At 40.7% G+C, this 19,522-nt stretch overlaps 1 protein-coding gene across 1 annotated transcript in view; it reads left to right on the forward strand.

Moving 5' to 3' along the window:
• PRPSAP2 (phosphoribosyl pyrophosphate synthetase associated protein 2) overlaps window positions 1-19,522 on the forward strand; it is a 1,165,642-nt gene that overhangs the window by 745,021 nt on the left and 401,099 nt on the right. Inside the window, exon 7 of the mRNA XM_044089586.1 lies at window positions 9,732-9,847. Within this exon, the coding sequence (XP_043945521.1) occupies window positions 9,732-9,847 (116 nt within the window). The remainder of the gene's footprint in view (window positions 1-9,731; window positions 9,848-19,522) is intronic.

Raw genomic sequence — 19,522 nt, forward strand, 5'->3', positions numbered from 1 at the left:
TCACCACAAAAACCTAACCTTGCTCGTATGCTATGTGACTTAAAATTGTACACCCGGAAATTAAACCTGAAAATGTTGTTTAAACAATGTAATAATCCATTAACCCATGAACGTGTGGCCAGTATTTACAATCCCCCACTTGATAACAATTTATTTTTATTTGAAAGAATTTCAGAAATTCATTTAAGAGGTTTAAATAAAACATTCTACCAGGGTAGGCACTTTGATTTAACAGTGCAAGATCTTATTGCCCTGGTGAGAATACACAACATATGGGTTATGAAACCAGATAAGGGTAGGGGTGCTATTCTTATGTACGAGGATGACTACGAAGCTAAGATCTATGATATGTTGTCAACCACTTGTTACAGAAAAGTTTCTAGAAATTAATTGAATCAGTCATACCAAAAAATTAAGAATACCTTAAGTGATTTGTTTATAGAAGGTAGTATTACTACCGAACTATATCACTATTTAACTATGCCATCCCCCCTGGTACCAGTTATCTTCGGGGTACCGAAATTACATAAAAATATTCAATGCCCCCCCTTTAGGCCCATTATCGATGGACGACAATCTATAACGTATGCATGTGCAAAGTGGGTAGATAATAAATTAAAAGAGGTTCTTAAAACAGAACCTCAAATATGCAAAGATTCCTGGCATGTGCTGGAAAATCTTAATAACATTCCATTTGATCCTAGCCTTAAATTCCTGACAGTAGATTTCAGGGATTTATATACCGTAATCCCGCAACAAACAGGGGATGAATGGGTTAAAGATTTTTTGTTAAGTAAGTGCATCCCAGGTGACGACATTGATTTGGTTATCAATTTGCTCGAATTAGTACTAAGTAATAATTTTTTATGTTTAAAACAGACCTCTATGAGTGGTGTAGCAATGGGTTCCCCATGCGGTGGCAGTTTTGCCAATTCCGTTATGGCCTTTTGGGAGCAAACTTTTTTGTTTTCGCACCAACTCTATAAGGATATAGTCATTTGGTATACTCGATACCAAGACGACATCTTTATGATTATTAGAGGTACAAATGAAGAAGCAATGAAGTTAGTGGAAGTAATGAATTCTTTTACATAATTTCTCGACTTTACTTATAATTTCGATGAAGTATCTATCAACTTCTTGGATATCACAATTCTAAAAGATCTGCAAAAACAGAGTTTCTGTACTAGCATTTATAGAAAGCCACATTATAGTAACTGCTTTTTACATTTTTCAAGTAACCACCCCTACTTTCAGAAGAAAGGGGTGGTGAAAGGACAGCTTGTACGTGCTTCCTGTATGTGTTCAAATGATATCACATTTGAAGAAGAAAGTCACACACTAACTGAAATGTTTTTGAATAGAGGTTACCCTAGTAAGCTTATCAACTCTCTCATTAGCGAAGTTAAGCGAAAACGACAAGAGGGTTCTCTGAGACCAATTTTTATTGGTAATGATAACATTTCCATTATGGATAATGAAAACAATATTAGTGAAGCAAATATAGTAACTGGTACGGGTAATAATCAAGTCAACTATAGTACTAGCTTCCTTACCCAGTATAATGACTTAGCAGTACAATTTAGACGTACCTTGAACAACAATTGGGATTTCATTTCATTAGATCCAAATTATTGCAACATTCTAGGATCTAAGCCATTAGTAGTATTTAAGAAACCTCCTTGCTTGAAAACCTTATTAGAGTTTCCTGTTAAAACTTATAGAGCAAACAAAGGTACGCACAAATGTGGTCAGTGCAATTACTGCAAATTTATTAAAACCGGTGCTACCTTTTTGATTAGGGGTATTAAATACTATATTAATGATAAATGTGATTGTCAAACCCAAGGAGTTGTCTATCTTGCAACTTGTAAGATGTGCCCTGTATTTTATCTGGGCAAAACGGAACGCCAACTTAAACAACGCATATATGAGCATGTGTATGCCATTTCTAAGGGCATAGAATCCAGTGCTTTGGCGAAACTTGTCATTGAGAATAAAACGCATAGTTTTTTATTCACAGTAGTTAAAAATCAATAAAAATCCAAGAGGGGGACCATGGCATCTGAAGTTGGAAGAGTATGAGTTGCTGTGGCAACTTAAAACCAACGCTTATGTATATCCAGGAATAAATGAGATGTGTACTATTAAATGTCTGTTAAAATTAAAAGCCCTGGATAGGTAATGTACCATTCAGATAGAAAAATAATAGTACAACATTTGAGTATTTTGAGAGATATATACAGTCTGTCAGTTTATAATGGTTAGGCTATAGGTTTTTTACTTGAACACTCGCTGGTATAATATGTTTGGCTCAGATTATAGATTATATATTATATACAATATATATTATATTTTATAATTAGTTTTATAAGATTATAGAATTTTTCTAGATTCACATAAATTATATCTATGTGGTTTGTATCTGTTCTTTTTTATAAATATGTTTTGAGCTGTTTTTAAACAATTAATACTTAATGTAGTATTTTGCATCAAGTAATTAAATATGTAGAATTCATTGCAATAGGGTAATTATCCAATTTTTTGTAAGTGTATATATGCGCATGCTTTGAAGAGTAATACTTTGAAGAAGTGCATTCAATGTTTTGCATGAAAGCGCTAACAAAGTAAAGCATCTGGGATTTTACAATAGACTGGCGTGATTTGTTGGCACCACTTTTCTTTTCTGTTTTCTGGTTTGTGTTAAAGTTTTATTTTTCATAATTGTGTAATTATTTAGGTGTTGCCTTAAAGTATATAAGATGTGTTTTATTAAGAATTTTTTACTCCATTTAAGGCATTGTGTGCCAAGGTGCTAGAGGATATTAAATTTTTTGTGGTCACTGGATGGTCATACTTGCTTTAACCTGATGGACTTCCTTATTAAATGAAAGGTGTCCCATTTTCAAACTGTCTCTGTGCCTTAATAATGACTGTATGTGTGCCTCTTAACCACATAAAATAAGTTGTAACATCTCACAGCAGAGTAACATGAAAGTACTACTAAGCCTTCAGTCTGAATTTCTTCACCACCATAAGCAACAGGCTTCACACACTTAGTCAAATCAAGCCTTTCACCATGACACACTAGCAAATGTTTCTTCTGACATAACATTGCAGTTGGAACCTGTCAATTTTGAGCTGTTTGGGTTTTCCATTTATCCAAATAGTACAAAATACCTCCATTCTTTGCCCTTAGATCTACTGCATTAACTGTTTCATGAAGCACTGATACACCATCAACATAAAGAATAGGGTAGCAGCTCTGTAACTGATGCTCATTTCTTGAAATGTACCCTTTTAGTAAAAGAGTGTGGGCCTTTTGATTTACAAAACCTCTTGAAATAATTCCACTTATTGCATTTGTGGCATTGCTGACCAAAAGCTAAACATTTCTCCCTTTTAGGTTAATGATTTCCACCACAGTTGCGATAGTTGGCAATGAAACTGGGTGGGGGGGGGCCCATGCTTTGAGTTTGCCGACTCACTCTTATGCTTCACTGAGACTGTGTGAACTCTGGAATTTGCTGGAAAGCTCTGGGGTTTACCATTGGGTGCTGCAGGGGCTACAGTTGCTGTCATGTGCTTGGGCCTGTTTCTTTTAACCAAATGCTGCGTACTATCAACATGAGCTTTAGAAGTTACTAGAAGCATGCATCTTTCATTTGTAAGCATATTTGTGTGTTTTTCTATGAGCTGGTATATCTGGCAAATCTCATTGGCCTTATTCAAAGTTAAAATCATTCTCACCGCATCATTTTTAATACCACACATGTCTGTCTTTCATCAGCTAATCCCTTAAATCACCAAGTCTGCACGTTTTAACCTTATTCCTCAAGTCAGTTATATATGCTGCAAATGTTTCACCAGGCTTTTGATCCCTTGTATAAAATAAGTGCCTTTCCATTGTAACATTTGTCTGAGGGTTACACATTTCTCTAAATTTACATTTTAAGCACTTGAGGTCCTCCCTTGACTCAGCCAGTACAACAGTATGACTGTTTTTCCCCATCTCCTGCAAAGATAGCAGATGCGTACACAAATGAATGTTCCCTTTCAATAGCTTCTGACACAGCTAAATTAAGTAGAATAAATGCTTTGTAATGGTCATCTTTTTCAGAGAATTCAGCCTTTATGAAAATGTTGTACTCTTGCTCACTCTCCAGTTCTCTGCAGTATTTGTCAAACACAAGTGTACTGGGTTTTCGAAATCCATCTGCCATGCCCACAAAGTATGCACAAATGCACTGAAAATATGGCCCCTGTAACTATGTATGAACAAAACTGTTCTCACAGCACAGCTTGGAATAACATTTAAATGCACAATAAACTCTTCAAAATACTGTAATTTGCAAAATATGCTCTGAAATGGCTGTATTTTGCAAAATAACTTTACTGTGATACTGCACAAATATGGGGATACTTCATACAGTTCTGATAACTCTGATATCTTAAATCAATATGAATAATACATGCTCAGTGAAAATGCGGTCATTTCCTTTTATTCATTTAATGCAGTTCGGACTTTATTTCAAACATTGTCTGTACTAATTTAAATATTTAGCAATATCGGACATCAATCTCAGTTCATTCTAATATCATTTAGAGTGTTCTCTATGCCATGTTTCATATTTTATGAATAAGAAATGATTTCAGCAAGTTTTAACATCTGAAATTTGTTTCTGACCCGTTTTGCAAGTCAAGTGCGGTAGGGATGATCTACTCTTCTATATTCCTCCAATACCAGCCCGGGTGCCTCTTGGATTTAAGTGGAGAAACTGGAACTCCTGGCAACAAGTCATTTTGCCATGCTTCTTCTAACACCATGCCCTTTTAGACATGCCTCTTCTGACACCATTTTTCACATTCCTCTCTAACATAGATGAAAAGAAGGTAGGGTAGTTTGTTTTTGATGCTTTAATACATAGAAATGCATCAGGATGGATGGCAGCATCATAAAATATAAACTAAGACAGACCTTACATACCTATATGCTTGCATCTCAACAGCTTACTACAAAATGACACACTCACACACACACAGTCACTCACACACTGCACACACACACTCTCACACACCCTCGCACACTCACACACAGTCTGTCACACTCTCTCTCACTCAGTCACACTCTCTCACACACGCACTCTCGCACTCTCTCTCTCACGCACACTCTCACACTCTCTCACACTCTCACGCACACTCTCTCACACACACACTCTCTCACACACACACTCTCTCACACACACTCTCTCTCTCACACACACACACTCTCTCTCACACACACACACTCTCTCACACACACTCTCACACACACACACACACACTCTCTCACACACACACACACTCTCTCACACACACACTCTCTCACACACACACACACTCACACACACACACTCTCACACACACACACTCTCACACACACTCTCTCTCACTCACACACACACACACACACACACACACACACACACACACACACACACACACTGTGGTCAGCCAGGACTTGAGACAGTTCTCAAACACGTATCTGGATTGTAGCTGGGGATGTTTTGTCTTTGCTCCCCTAAGGACTTTGCCTAATGGCTGCACTTCTCGCAATCCAGTTGGTCCATTCATTCTAGAGTCATGGAAGCCTGGCTGTCAGGCTGGGGAAGAACCCATTCATTCATGCCCAGGATTCTTAACCATCATTTCTTGGCAAGAGTCAGTAAATAGGAAGTAAGCCAGCTTTCTGGTCCACAGTGTGATCTACCCTGTCACCATTAAGAGCACCCCCCCCCCCCTTGGTGTTTCTGCTGATCCTGTTGTTGAAATTTCCTCAAGGAAAGTCCATGCACTGAATTCTCTTGGACTTGCTGGTGCAGTGACTGCAAGTTCAGACAGCACAGTCTCCACTTTGTGAATACCTACAGCTTTGGGTGGGTTTCACCATATGTGGTGAGCCAAGATGCCGCCTTCCCACCAGGATGGGAGAGCCCACATCAGTTGCTCATTCCCATCCTTCCCAGCAAGCTCCTATAGGTTCCCAAGACTAATTGAACTTAGGGTGCCTGTGATGTGTTTATCCTTCTACTTCAAGTAGATGGCTTCACAGGGATTTGTCCATGTACTGCATAGAGTCAGCTGGTCATGAAGACGTTGAACTGCACAACTTCAGTGGTTGTATTTGAGTACTGTATGCAAGAGTGAACCGTGGAAATCTGTGTTTTTGAGCAGATTATCAGGCTCAAACAGGAGGTAGCAGCAACTTACTCTGTAGTCTTTCATATTGTCTAATCTGCAACATTGTGTTTAGGCGACTGTGGTACTGCTTTTCAATAGATTGTTTCCTATTTATGCAGCTTCCTAAAACAACTTATTTATAGCCTAACTTTGCCAAAAACTTTCATCAGTACACTCAGATCCCGCTTGTACACATTCTTCTGTGTAATTTCTCATCTCAAAGTGAAATGGATTGGTTAACTCCTGAAACATTGGGATAACATGTGGAAGACGTGGAAAATGACTTCCTTAGAAATATGCAGTAAGATATCCAACTTAACTTAGGTTCATAGGTTAGTACTAGGCTAACTGCCCTTGCGAGCCATTGTAAGACTAGCCAATTATCCCTTGTGAGACTCAAACCCTGCATCTTGTGTTTGTAAGACAAAACCTTAACCATTAGGCCACCCTTCCAAAGCTTCAGTAAACAAGGAGTGCAACTTTGCAAAGACCAACACATGATCATATTTCAAAAATCCATAGCTGAGTCACCAAAACAGTCCTGCAAGAAGTTAATAATCGTACAGGAAAGGGTTTCTAAAAAAAAAAAAAAAAACCTACATTCTCACCCTCTGAATTTTGCAGCTTACTCACACTGACCCTCCATCCCCTCCAGTACCATCTCATTATATCATAACAGTGCTCATTATTTCTTTAAACAAGTCAAAACATGAGATTCCAAACCTCTTACAAATGAAAACTGATAGTCCACCAGGCACAGATGACGCCCATCTCTTGTTTATATACCACTGCAGGGGCTTCCTTGCAATCCCCCTGTAACATTTTCAGTGTCTGCTTAACGCAGAATATCATGCTAAGTATGTAGAACATAGCCATTATATTAGCACTGTTTTAAAGCAGTCTAACCCCCCCCCCCCCCCCAAAACTTCCACTTTAGGCAAACTTCTTGAAATGTTCAACTTGTCCCAGTACATCACTACCTAACACTGTTCGTGATCCAGTCATAGCGCACTCATAGCCCCATGGGACCTTAACTAATGAAATACTAGCCATGATCAGAGGCCTGCTCATTAGCATCATGTTTTTCAGCCTTACAAAGGCCATCAACCTCGTTGACCGCAATGTCCTTCTCTTCCACACAATTTCTGATTCCCCACCTTGGTTTTAAAGCTTCTTCACCAAATGTCACTTCTCTGTCAGAATTCTTAAGTTGATTTACCAAGCAGTCACCCTTTTTCTATCTCACTTCCCTCCTTCGCTACACAGATTACATGGTACTGTTTTGCACAGACAACTCACTACCAACCTTCAGGCAGACCTGTAGGCAGATTTGCTAGCTCTAATCCACTGGATCATCAATAAAAGCTTCCTTTAACTCCTAACAAAACTAAACCTATGCATTGTGGTTCCAAGCAGACTTGAGAAAAAATGTCTCTGCATATCTTTGACCACACACACACCCCCATAGAAAACACTCTTACTTTTAAATACCTTTGCAGTTGGCTTGACTCATCCCTTAGTCTCTCCTTGCACCTCAGCTGTAAAAGAGAAAAAGTGAAGTCCTATTCTGGGCCAGTAAAATGTCACTGGCAAAGCCAGTGTACTCTTCCAATTTGAATACAGCTTTCCCCGATAACCTCAGCATCGAAAACGAACTCCACACACATTCAAAGAGTAACCAGCAAAATTGTGGATTCGTTACCCAGTCCCCTAAAATTGAGCACCACTGTAAGATGCTGTAAAAAACAAAATGATGTGTTCAGTAAGCTGTTAACCATTTAGGATCCCAACTATTCAGATTGATCTTCACTCCCCTAGCAGCTCAACTTATTGGACAACCTTTCTCTTACAACCACAGAAATCATGACCACTGTGCCCCCACAGTGCAGCCACCCCCTACAACTAAACTCAGTTCTACCATTCACTTCTCTGTACCAGGTCCTAAACTCAGAGAAAATATTCCCCCAGAAACAACAGAAATTTCATCTTGCCCAAAATTTAGGACTCAACTAAATGCACACATCCTCTCATCAGCTAAAATTGTTTGCTTCTCTTTGAACCATATCACCTGATTTGAGCTACGTCACTATTTTCCCCACTAGTAGCATTTGCTGTCCCTTGTATGGCACAATTTGTTGCATCAGTCTACAATTCTCACTTCCATAATCTTGTGAGCAGCATAACTTGTCCTTTCATCTACTCATAAACGTTTTAAAATCTTTTACTCCCCTCAGCATATCCTATCATCCCGTCTTGGCACACAACAGTAATTTTCACAAAGATCTGACTTTCTACATGAGATTTGTTGCGATTTCTTGAAAATGTGTATTGCAATTGTATGTCCTCTTTTCATTTTTATCTGATAATGGTATTTTGCAGATGTGTATTTTGGTTTACTATGGCAATGTCGAAGCGGACTCTGTCGAATAATGGGATCGACCCATGTCCGTGAAAGTGACAGTGTCAAATTCTGGCATTGTCGAAATACGTCTCCACTTAGAAATCGAAACGGGCTTTAACATGGTCGAGATAGGAACGAGATTTTTACTTCGACAATGTCGGGTTCGACATTATCGCCGTTCGGTCTCCAGAGTTAGTCTAAAGTGGATTCGACCAAATCCACTTCAACGTCATAGTAAACTGTATTTTTATTATTATTTTGCTCTTTCTCACCAAATGTAATTACAACATTTGTATTTCTGGACCAAGACCGAAATGGGTCAGTTATGATCAGGGCACTACCCAAGTAGAGATTTTAAATGTAAATAAAAGGTACAGAGACCACCATACCTGGGACTGTGGCTGCTTTGCCTGATACTGATGAAAAAACCAAGAGACTAAGGGAAAGACCATTGATAATTTCTTGGCTGTATGTGTAATATGTCATACTTCTTAAATTTCCACTAAGGTTTGAGGAAGAGGGGAAAAACTAAAGATTGTGCATAAACCTGTGTAATTTGAACCACCATTCCTAGAACATAGCCACAGTTAGACTGTTAAAAGATGTTACTGAGCAGTCAAAAGTCTCCCAGTAGTTATCTTGCAAGTATCACTTACTGTTTTGAATCTTGTAACTGTAGAATCTAGAGGCCCCTATAATTTCTGGGGAAAATGAGCATTTATAAAACCTTCAGTGCATAAGGAAGTGTGTGTGGCTAGATTTTGCATTCATGTAACTTTTCTTTTTATAAATTTGAAGTTCTCTTTAGTTTGTCGTCGGGATGAACCTCAGACTTAAGATGAGACTGTTCTTACTTCATTGGCAGAAAAACCTAATAAGTTAAATTGACATTGAAAGGGGAGTTGATTCATGTATGCCAGTCTCTTGCAGGAGTCAAGAATATTTTCCTAAGTGGTTGTATTTTGTATTTTTTCTAACCTTTTAGTCATGTGGAGATTAGTGCCTTAGATTTAATAGTTTGTGAAACCTAAAAAGTACTGACATAAACTGTTTAATGCAGTCCGGAATTCTGAGATTGTTTAAATCGTTACATGTTCTTATTTTTCTACAGGTCTAACTCATTTAATTACAATGGATTTGCACCAAAAGGAGATTCAGGCATTTTTTAACATTCCAGTTGACAATCTCCGAGCATCACCATTTCTCCTACAGTATATCCAGGAAGAGGTGGGTCATAATTTGAAATGAAGTGCTTAAGTTTTAGCTGCTATTTTTCCTTTGTGTCATTTTTTTCCAGGTGTCCTTGACTTTGCCAGATACTAAGTTGGCTCACTTTTGCTTGAGAGTTTTCTTAGTCATGCTTTGCGAGTTGCTTGTAGAAGCTTTGTATTTCTGGAATTGTACTGATTTGAAAATCCAGGAATAGAGTCTTCCAGTGAAAGTTTAAAGCATTTGTGTTTTATTTTACTGATCTTTATTTCTCAGAGGTACATTTACATTGTAGTAAAATATTAAAATAATGGGGTGTGGGGAGAAATGCACCCCCCCAGCAAAAAATGCATTCTATTTTGTTAAATGCTACATCTGCGCACATGTAGATCTAACCCCTCCCCCCTGCCAAAGTGAAGAAAGGTGTACATGATCTAGTGCATATGTTGAGACGCTCTGTAATTGATCTGTAAATTTTGTGCATTTGCAGCAGGGTAATTTTAGTTTCAAGGATTCCTAGTGAACCCTTTTTTTTCTAAGTAGTAGTCTAGAGCATTTAAGCATTTAAGTGAACTGAGTAAAAAGTGGAGGCGGGAACGTGCAACGTGATCTCATTTTTTTATTTTTGTCTGAGGAGAAGGTAAAGGGAAGTTGAGTTTCTTCTTGATGTAGAATCGGAAGAAACTTTATTTTTCCTTTAAGTATTTTGAAGTTAAGATATCTGCATTATGTAAAGTGAAGGTCTGTTTAAGTGTGCAGTTTCATTATTGCAGTCCATCTTTCATAGGTTAGATGTCTTTTTCTGCATTTGTCAGTTAAAAATTTCAGAATAGTTTACTTACAAGCGATAACATGCTGGGCTGCTACAAATGGATCAGTGTTAAGTGCAAGTAAATGCAAGGTGATAAAAATTTGTACAGGACATGGCAAATGTCAGTTTTGAAGTAAAGAAAAGTTGTAATTTATCCTGGTAATTAAAATAATTTTAGATGGCAATTGCTGAGGTTACTGTTGCAGTAGGATTTGCTGTAGTTTGGCATGTAATCTCCTGGTCTGATTTCCAGAGCTTCCATGGGCAATTTCTCACTTGTGTAGCTCTTCTTTGTCTGATATCAAGCTACCATAAGGCTTATAAGGAGATACACTTGTGCTTTTACTCAGTTTTTCTACGATGAAACAATTAACCATCAGTCCACTGTCAATATGTTCACTTCTAAGCAAACTCCAGATAACAGTAAGCATTCTAACTGGCTGTAGAATTGTTTTGTGATAATGATTACTGTGTGTTTGTTAATTTTGGAAAATTACCATTTTCCAAGGTCTACAATGTTACTAGTAAAGTATTTTGACACGTGCACCTGTGCCTGTGTAAGGTAAATTGTCACAAAAGACTTAACATGTGGTGTCTTTTTTGTCTGCTTCATCTGGTGAAGTACACTAGGGTTTCTCATGTGAACACTACTACTTTCAGGTAGAAAGACTGGTTAATGGGCCCTGAAATGTTTGGGCTTACCAAGGCTTGAGGCTTTCATGCGGACCTACTGTCTGCCAAGTTAGCCTTCTAGTAGCAGAACAAGATAAGGAAAATAAGCTATCCTCAGAAGGTTGCTTTTACCAATTCAGCAGGCATGAGAGTTTAGATGCTGTCTGTTTCAGCTCTCTTGCAAGGCCTGCCTTCATGCTGTCCTGGCTGTGTGTATCTAATGTAGAACTCCACTTGTCCTGACCCCTGTAGAGGCAAGCATTGTGATCCAGATATTGGATGCTTCTACCCTGCAGACATCTGAGGGCGCTTCTGCATTGTCCTGGATGCCCCTCAAGCATTTTACTCACTCCTTCAGAGTTGACTGTGTCACTAGTAATTCTAAGGATTCCTATTGGTCAGAAGATTTCTCCAGGCCATAAAGGGCTGGGATATTTCCTCCTGTTGAAATAAGCTGGCAGTGTCCTTGCCAGTACTTTCTTTGGCATTTGTTTGTAGAAAATTTGCAGAGGAGTGCGTTTTGGCCTGGCAGACTATTTAATCTTGGTCTGCACAGCCCATATTGTTATGAAGTTTCCCACCTTCCATTGAGAAGAAATTAATCGCTGCATGCAGAATCCTTGGAGTCAGACCCCGAAGGGGACCCGACATACTCCTTCCAAATGAGTTGCTGCACTGAAGACGGGGAAATTCTTCAGCTCTCAGCCTCCAGATGTTTTATGAGCAGTAGACTGACCATAATGAATCATTTTAAGTGGGAATCAAAAGAAGTTTAGTCTATTTCCAAGATGCCTGCACACTGATCAACAGATCGATTAGAGCTCTTCCATTGTGAAAACAAACTTTGGGAAGTAGGCCATGAAACCAATTGGATAAAATTAATTTACAGGTTATAGTCACTGCACTTCCTGGTAGCACTAAAAGTCAGTTGGAAAAGGAGCAAAGAAAAAACTGTTGAAGAACCTTACTGCAGTTCAGCCAAAAACAGGTCAGGTTTCAGCCATGGTACAGGAGATGGCTTTCAGTACTTTGGAGGGGTAGGTTAATCAAATGAATTCATTCTTGCTTAAAATAAGTGAGACACTGGAGAAATATAGCCAAATGACAAAACACTGAAGAGTAGAAGCAGCTTTAAGTGGCTATTCAGATGAGTTGGTAAAAATGCAGAAATCAGAGGTTGAAATGAACGAAAGAAAGACTGGCTGAATTTGAAGTTTCTCAAGAGCTGAAAGATGAAGCATATAAAGGAAATGTGAGATTTTCTGCTGTACAAACCACCAAAGAATTGCATATAGCGGACATGTTGAGCCAAAACACAAGTTTTATTCCACAAAGCTTTCAGGTGATGCCGTTCTTCAGTGTGTAGATGGGTATCACCCGAAAGCTTTGTGGAATAAAACTTGTGTTTTGGCTCAATGTGTCCGCTGTCTGGAATTCTTTGGTTGTTTGGACATTATTGCATTCCAGCTGTTTACCTCTGTGTTGGTCATGTTTGTTTTTTCAGATTTTTTTGCTGCACCAGAGAAACTGAAAGGAACAAATTGCATTTGTTTTATGAAAGTACAAATAAGCAACTGGGCTGGTTTTCCACAACAGGACTTAACAGAAAGGGCGCATTGTTCCAAATTTGTCCATGATAAAGATGCCAAAATCCGTAATCGTAATGATGCAGACATATCAGCAGAAGGAGCTTTTCCTGACAAAACTGTGGCAAAAGGGTAAAGTATTGGTTGGGGCCCCAGAGTGTGTGGAAATGATTCACTGTACACCAGGCAGAAGACAAGCATGTCTGTTCCTGTAATCAGATGATGTAGAGAGGCAGGGTGAGATTCAAGTTCTCTATCCAGTTGTCTACAGAATATTTTGTTTTCAACTGACATAAAGACATTCTTGGATGCAGAGCAGGCAAAGGAGGAAATGGTTTATCAAGCAAAAAGTAAGTCAACAAATTGAAGTAGATTCTGCTTCTCATTTCTTTGACAAGGCACAGCCCATAAACAGAACCTGCAAGTCAAACCTTTTCCAGTGTTTCAAAGGAAAATGAGCTACAGAAAAAAAAGCACAGGAGCTGAGGAGAAAAAAGAGGGGAGTACATTAGATTTTAACCAGAGTGATGTTGGGTGATCAAGAAGAGAAAACGGCAAGAATAAGAAAATAGGAAATAAACATAGAAACTGTAAAAGGGCATTTCTCTTGAGTTACAATTTGAGTACAGATTTTTGCTTCTGTAAGAACTGAAAGAAGGAAAGAAAAAGTTTTTAACATTGTGGTTTATTTAAACTGGTTTTGGACTGTAAGGTATCATTTTCACTATGCCATTAATGTTTGGAAGGATAATGAAGGAAGTGAAAAAACAAAGTAAAAAAGTTCCATTTATTTCTTTGTGATGTGTATAAACTGCAAAAATGATCTAATGTCCTTTTCATTCCTCCTCACTTATGGGTTACAGATCCAATCCAACTCGGCCACATACTATAGATTTCAGATCCAACAGTTTAACTCCTCCCTCTACCCACAATGCCCTGCTCCATCTCTTTGCCTCGGATCTTATCTCCAACCATCGTGGTTGGATGCAGGTTCCATTCGCGAGCGTTAATAAGAAAGCTTTTTATTGAAATGTTTTTCTCTTTCTACATCTTTAAATTTTTGCACTTTAAATCTTTTCCTTAATACCTCCCTCTTAGCTTTGATGACATCAGGATAATCTTGTTTTTTTCTACTGAACGTCAGTAGTCTTTTGTACCATTGATGGTACTCTCTTTACCTAAAATTTAAACTAGGCAATTCTTAGAATTACCTTAGTTGGTAACCCTTTCCTGTTTTCTACCAAAAAACAAAGCTTTATTGTTGTATACTTTAAGTGTTAGTTTTTCTTTGCTGTCATGTCTGAAAAATCTATGGGTTTTAAAAATGCATGTTTTTCGTGTTTCACTGTTGTAGTCATCACTTCTGGGTTATCTCTGCTGGGTAGCCCTCGGCCGGCCCAAATACTAGAGTAAAGATTTTCCCTCTTGTGTCGGCTGCTGGTCACCAGGGATTGACGTCAGGTCATCAGGGCAGCCGATGGGATTACATCAGTCTTTCTTGCCGTGGAGCCCAAAGCAGAAACGGTTTGCGTGTGCGTCGGTTGGCTGCAGCCAGAGTGAAGTAGAAAACTATTAAAGCTAAGTACCCCGTTAGGGACCTTTTTCTTACACTTAACTGATGCCCAAAAAAGTAAACAATTGTCTTCGCTGTGGAAAACAAATACTACACAGAGACTTTCATCTGTGTGTAACCTGTTTAGGCCCAGACCACGACGTTCCCGGTTGTCATTTTTGTGCCCTCTTTAACGCAAGGACCATTCGCCATAGAGCAGAATTTGTAGTTGGGCATTTTAAAGGCAGTTCTTCGCATTAGGAAATGGCGTCCATCTGTCCCCATTCGGTGGATATCCCTAAAAAGAGAAAGGACAAAGAAAGGGACAGACCGCATAAACTTAGGCCTTCAGACGAGACTGCCCTGTAAGCATCCAGTAGCACAGTGGAACTCTGTGAGGTGCCTATGCAGCCCCTGATACCCGATGCAATACCTCTGCAAGCAGGTCTCTACCAAGACCCATTTGGAGTTGAGTAAGCCGCCGGATCAGACTACATCTGCCGAGTTTTCAGTTGTCAGCCCTCTAGATGGGTCCGGAGCCGCTCTGCAGGCACCAGCTTCTGCGTAGGCTTTTCAGATAACCGACGCAAGGCAAAGACCGACGACCGTGCTGCTGGCTACATCCGCACCCAGTCCTATTGAAACACTGAGACCTAAAAGCAGAACCACCCCCAAGAAACTATTCCTAGCCACCATCTTCCTCAGTCCAACCTGCTCAGTCACAGCTTTTCAAAATGGCTGAGGATCTTATCAGAGGTAACCAGACTACTCAAGTTAAAAGAAAAAGGGACATTTCCCCAGAGATTCTGTCAGACCCTGATACTGAAGAGTCTGACTTTTTGGATTCAGACAATTGGCAACAGCCCCTTACCACCTTTGAAGATTCTGATGCAGAGGAATCCATCCCATCTGCACCCCCCCGAGGGCCTATCTTTTGGAGAGACCTTACCCTTAGGGAACGCTTCCATTGGGAAGCTCAGGATTATCCCGTCCAAAAAGAGACAGAGTTTCTGGATCTTCCCCAGTGCAGACCCTTAGCCATACCTCCCATCTTGATGTATTGGAGGACGTTTTCATGGAGTCCAGCCTCACACCAGATGCACTGCCTCCGGTATCTAGAAAGCCAGACAGGTACTACAGTATGCCAGACACCCACAAATACTTATTTAAAAACGATGCAGCAGACCCAGAGGTCATCACCAAGGGACCCAAAGGGGCTAGGGCCAGATTCTCCAAAAACCCTATTTCATCTGATAAGGGCAGCAGAGCTCTGGTTGGATGGGGTAAAAAAAAAAAAAAAAGTATACACCACTGCCACCTTAGCTATTAGAGCTCTAAACTGCTAGTTCCATATGTTAAAATATCGGCAATATACCTTGGATCTAATAAAACAAAAAATTGCTTCTTAGCCAGACACTCCTACTTCCAGAGAGCTAGGGTAACTCTTGCACTCCAGCTCCCAAGTGACAAAACATTCCCTCCACTGTGGATACGACACCCCTAGAAGCCTCTAGCAGATCTGCTGTGGTGGGGTCAGTGAATAGGAGACGTGCATGGCTGAAAGAGCAGTCTCTGCCTGACCATGTCAATCAAAAGTACTAGATGCCCCCTTAGATAAGGACTGCTTGTTTGGAACTAAGGCAGAGGAAGTGATCAAACAAATGGAGGATAAAGCCAAATCTATGCAGACAGTAAAATACTTCCTCCAGGTCCAACCTCCCAGTTTCAGTGGGAACTTCCCCACCAAACACTGGTCCTTTCATGCCCAATCAAGGCCTGTGCAAAGGATAGGCTGCAGGGACAGATCCCCCAGGTAGCAACTGCAAAGACAGCAGAGGTCCAGACAATGGACCTCTACAACCCCCAGGGCAGGGAGTTCTAAGTCCACTCCCTACCCTAAGGATTTGCAATGACTCCTCAACACCCCCTCTGTCCCACACCCCCCCCAAGGTTAAGTGGAAAGCTTTCCCTTTTCAAACACAACTGGCCACCCATCACAAAGGACTAGTGGGTCCTAAAAATCATTTCCCAAAGTTATAGATTCATCTTCAAAGAGAGCCCAATACTGTCAGGGTACCCAGACATCCCAGCAAATCAGCAGGCAAAAACTTAAGACAAATTCAAAACCTTTGTGCTCAAGGACCAGTGGACGCTGTACCCCAGGAACAAGCCGGAAAAGGGCTTTGTTCAAGATTGTTCCTGGCACCCAGAAAAGAGGGCACTTGGCACCCTATTCTGGATCCATCCACACTAAACCTTTTACTGCAAGTGCCAAAATTCAAAATGCTTACACTACAAAAACTCTTGCCCATGCTGACCCAAAATGCCTGGCTGGTCAACCTGGACCTAAATGATGCCTATCTACATATCCCTATAAGAGAGTCCTGCAGAAGGTTCCTTCGCTTCAGGACAGGCTCACAACGCTTTCAGTTCTCTGCTCTCCGTTTGTATTATCTACTGCTCCCAGGGTTTTCACAAAATGTCTGGCTGTTGTCATTGCCTTCTGCAGGCAGATAAACATTCAAATTTACCCCTGTCTGAACAACTGCTTCATCCAGGCAGACAGCAGGAAAAAACTCTTGCAAGACCTAAACTTTGTCCAAACCCTCCTCACTTCTCTGGGATTCACCATCAACAAGGAAAAATCCTGTTTCCAACCCACCAGACAGATTACCTTCTTGGGAGCTCTCCTAGACACTTCCACCCAAAGAACCTTCCTCTCTCCAAAAAAAGTTTTCTGCCAAAATACATTTCCCAGTTGGCTTACAGAACACACCTCACAGCAAGAAAATTCCTTCAAGCCCTGGGTACATGGCATCCGGCATCTTTTTGGTGCCCTTGGAGAGATTACACATGAGGACAATGCAGTGGTATCTCAAAAACCTATGGTGCCAGCACACTCCGTCCCTGGAGCTACAACTGCCTCTGATCCCCTGCTTAAGACAGGAACTCCTATGGTGATCAAAGGTCTGCAGCCTGAACCAGGGTCTACCTTTTCTAATTCTTGGCCAGATTATTACCACAGATGCCTCAGACAAAGCCTGGGGGTGCACACTTGGAGACGTGCACCCAGGGCACTTGGGACCTCGAGGATCTAGACCTACACATCAACCTAAAGGAAATGATGGCAGTACTCAAGGCTATCACAGCCTTCAAGAGCCACCTGACTCCAGGGGTGCTCCTCATCAAAACAGGCAATACCACAGTCATGTGCTACATCAGCAAGTGGGGGGGGGGCACTCCTACCCACTTTGCCATCTAGCCATGCTCCTCTGGCAGACTGCATCACTGATGGGCTGTCACCTGATAGCCCAGTATATCCCAGGGGAGCACAAAACCCTAGCAGACCACCTCAGCAGAAGTGTCCCGGACCCCCACAAATGGCAGCTTTGGAGGGAGACCTCCCTTTCAATCACAGAAACTTGGTGGACACCAGAGGTAGACCTCTTCCCGTCAGTACAGAACAGGCAGTTAGACCAGTTCTGCACCAGGGAATTTCATCCAAAAGCCTGGAAAGTGAATGATGTTTCCTTCCACTAGGGCAACCTGTTTGTCTATGCATTCCTTTCCTTGCCAGTGATCCCAAGGCTACTCCTAAAGATCAGAGAGGAAGGGCCAAGAGTTATTCTAATTGCTCCCAATTGGCCCAGCCAACATTGGTACCTGCTTGCTACTCAGCCTAACCAAAGAGCCGCCCAGGAACCTGCTTCTCAAAGAAGAACTCCTAATCCAAGAAAAAGGGACAGTACTGCATCCCAACCTGCAAACTGTTAACCTATCCACATGGCTTGTACCCCAAAGGCGGATAACGACCTACTGTTGAGCAAGCAGGTCCTGGTTATCATTAAGGAGGCCATAAGGCCCAGCACCAGGAAATCTTACACTGAAAAATAGAAAAGATTCAATGCCTGGTGTCAGTCTAAGGGTACTAGCAGCTCCCTTGCCCCTCTCTCTGTCTCTCTATCTCTGATTCTAGACTACCTGGTGGAGCTAGTACAAAAAGGATCATCTTACTCTTCCATCAAAATCCATGCCTCTGCTATCTCTGCCCATTCTCATACCGAACAACCCTTGATGATCGTGTTTCACTGCTGCAGTATTAACCATTGGTGTATCCATGCTGTGGTAGCCCTCAGTCGGTCTCAATACCAGAGTCAAGGTTTTGTGCGCCAGCTGCTGTCGCTTGCTAGATGACATCAGGTCATCCGAGCTATAAAGTCTATAGAGCTATAAATTCCAAAGTACCTGCTATCTGGAAATAATTCTACACCATGCCTATTCAGAAAGGTGGCAATTCCACAGAAATCTCAAACTTCAGACCAATAGCTATTCTCTCCCCTCTGTCTAAAGTTTTAGAAAAATGTATACATACACAAGTAATGCAATATCTTTTATTTATTTTTATTTATTTAACATTTGTTGAGGCACCCGAGAACCTCTTGTTGTGAGGCCACAGCATTAACCGCTGCACCACTGCGCCATCTTATACAGGGCACACTTCTTACTACCACTCAGCATGGTTTCTGACCCAAACATAGTACCACTATACTCTACTTTCCTTTTTCAACACCATTTTTGTAGCTAGCGGTAATCATAAAGTTATCTCATGCTTATTCCTTGACCTCTCAAAAGCCTTCGACACTCACAGCCACTGTTACAGAATAAACTCTCTGATCTCAACTTTTCTACTACAGCAATAGCATGGTTCTCCAGCTTATCTCACTGACCGACAGCAATCAGTAAGATGGCACTCCTCACTATCCTCTCCCCTTCCAGTGAAAATGGGTGTTCCCCAAGGATCCGTCCTTGGACCACTACTTTTCAATATCTTCAACTCACAATACTGCTCTTGTCCACAATCGTCATCAGTCCAATATGCAGACGACTCCACAGTTATCACCATTGCTAACTCACCCTCTGAACTTCTAACAGCTACCCAGTCTTTCAACTTTGAAACCTGGCTCACCAATAATCTGCTCATCCTTAACCCCCCAAAAAAACTCCCCAAAACTGTTACTCATATCTAATCTACTTTTCAAATAAAATCACTAAATCATGCACTCATACTTGCT

Source organism: Protopterus annectens, chromosome 12.part0 (assembly GCF_019279795.1).
Source record: "Protopterus annectens isolate FY-2018-M chromosome 12.part0, PAN1.0, whole genome shotgun sequence".
Classification (NCBI taxonomy): Eukaryota; Metazoa; Chordata; order Ceratodontiformes; family Protopteridae; genus Protopterus; species Protopterus annectens.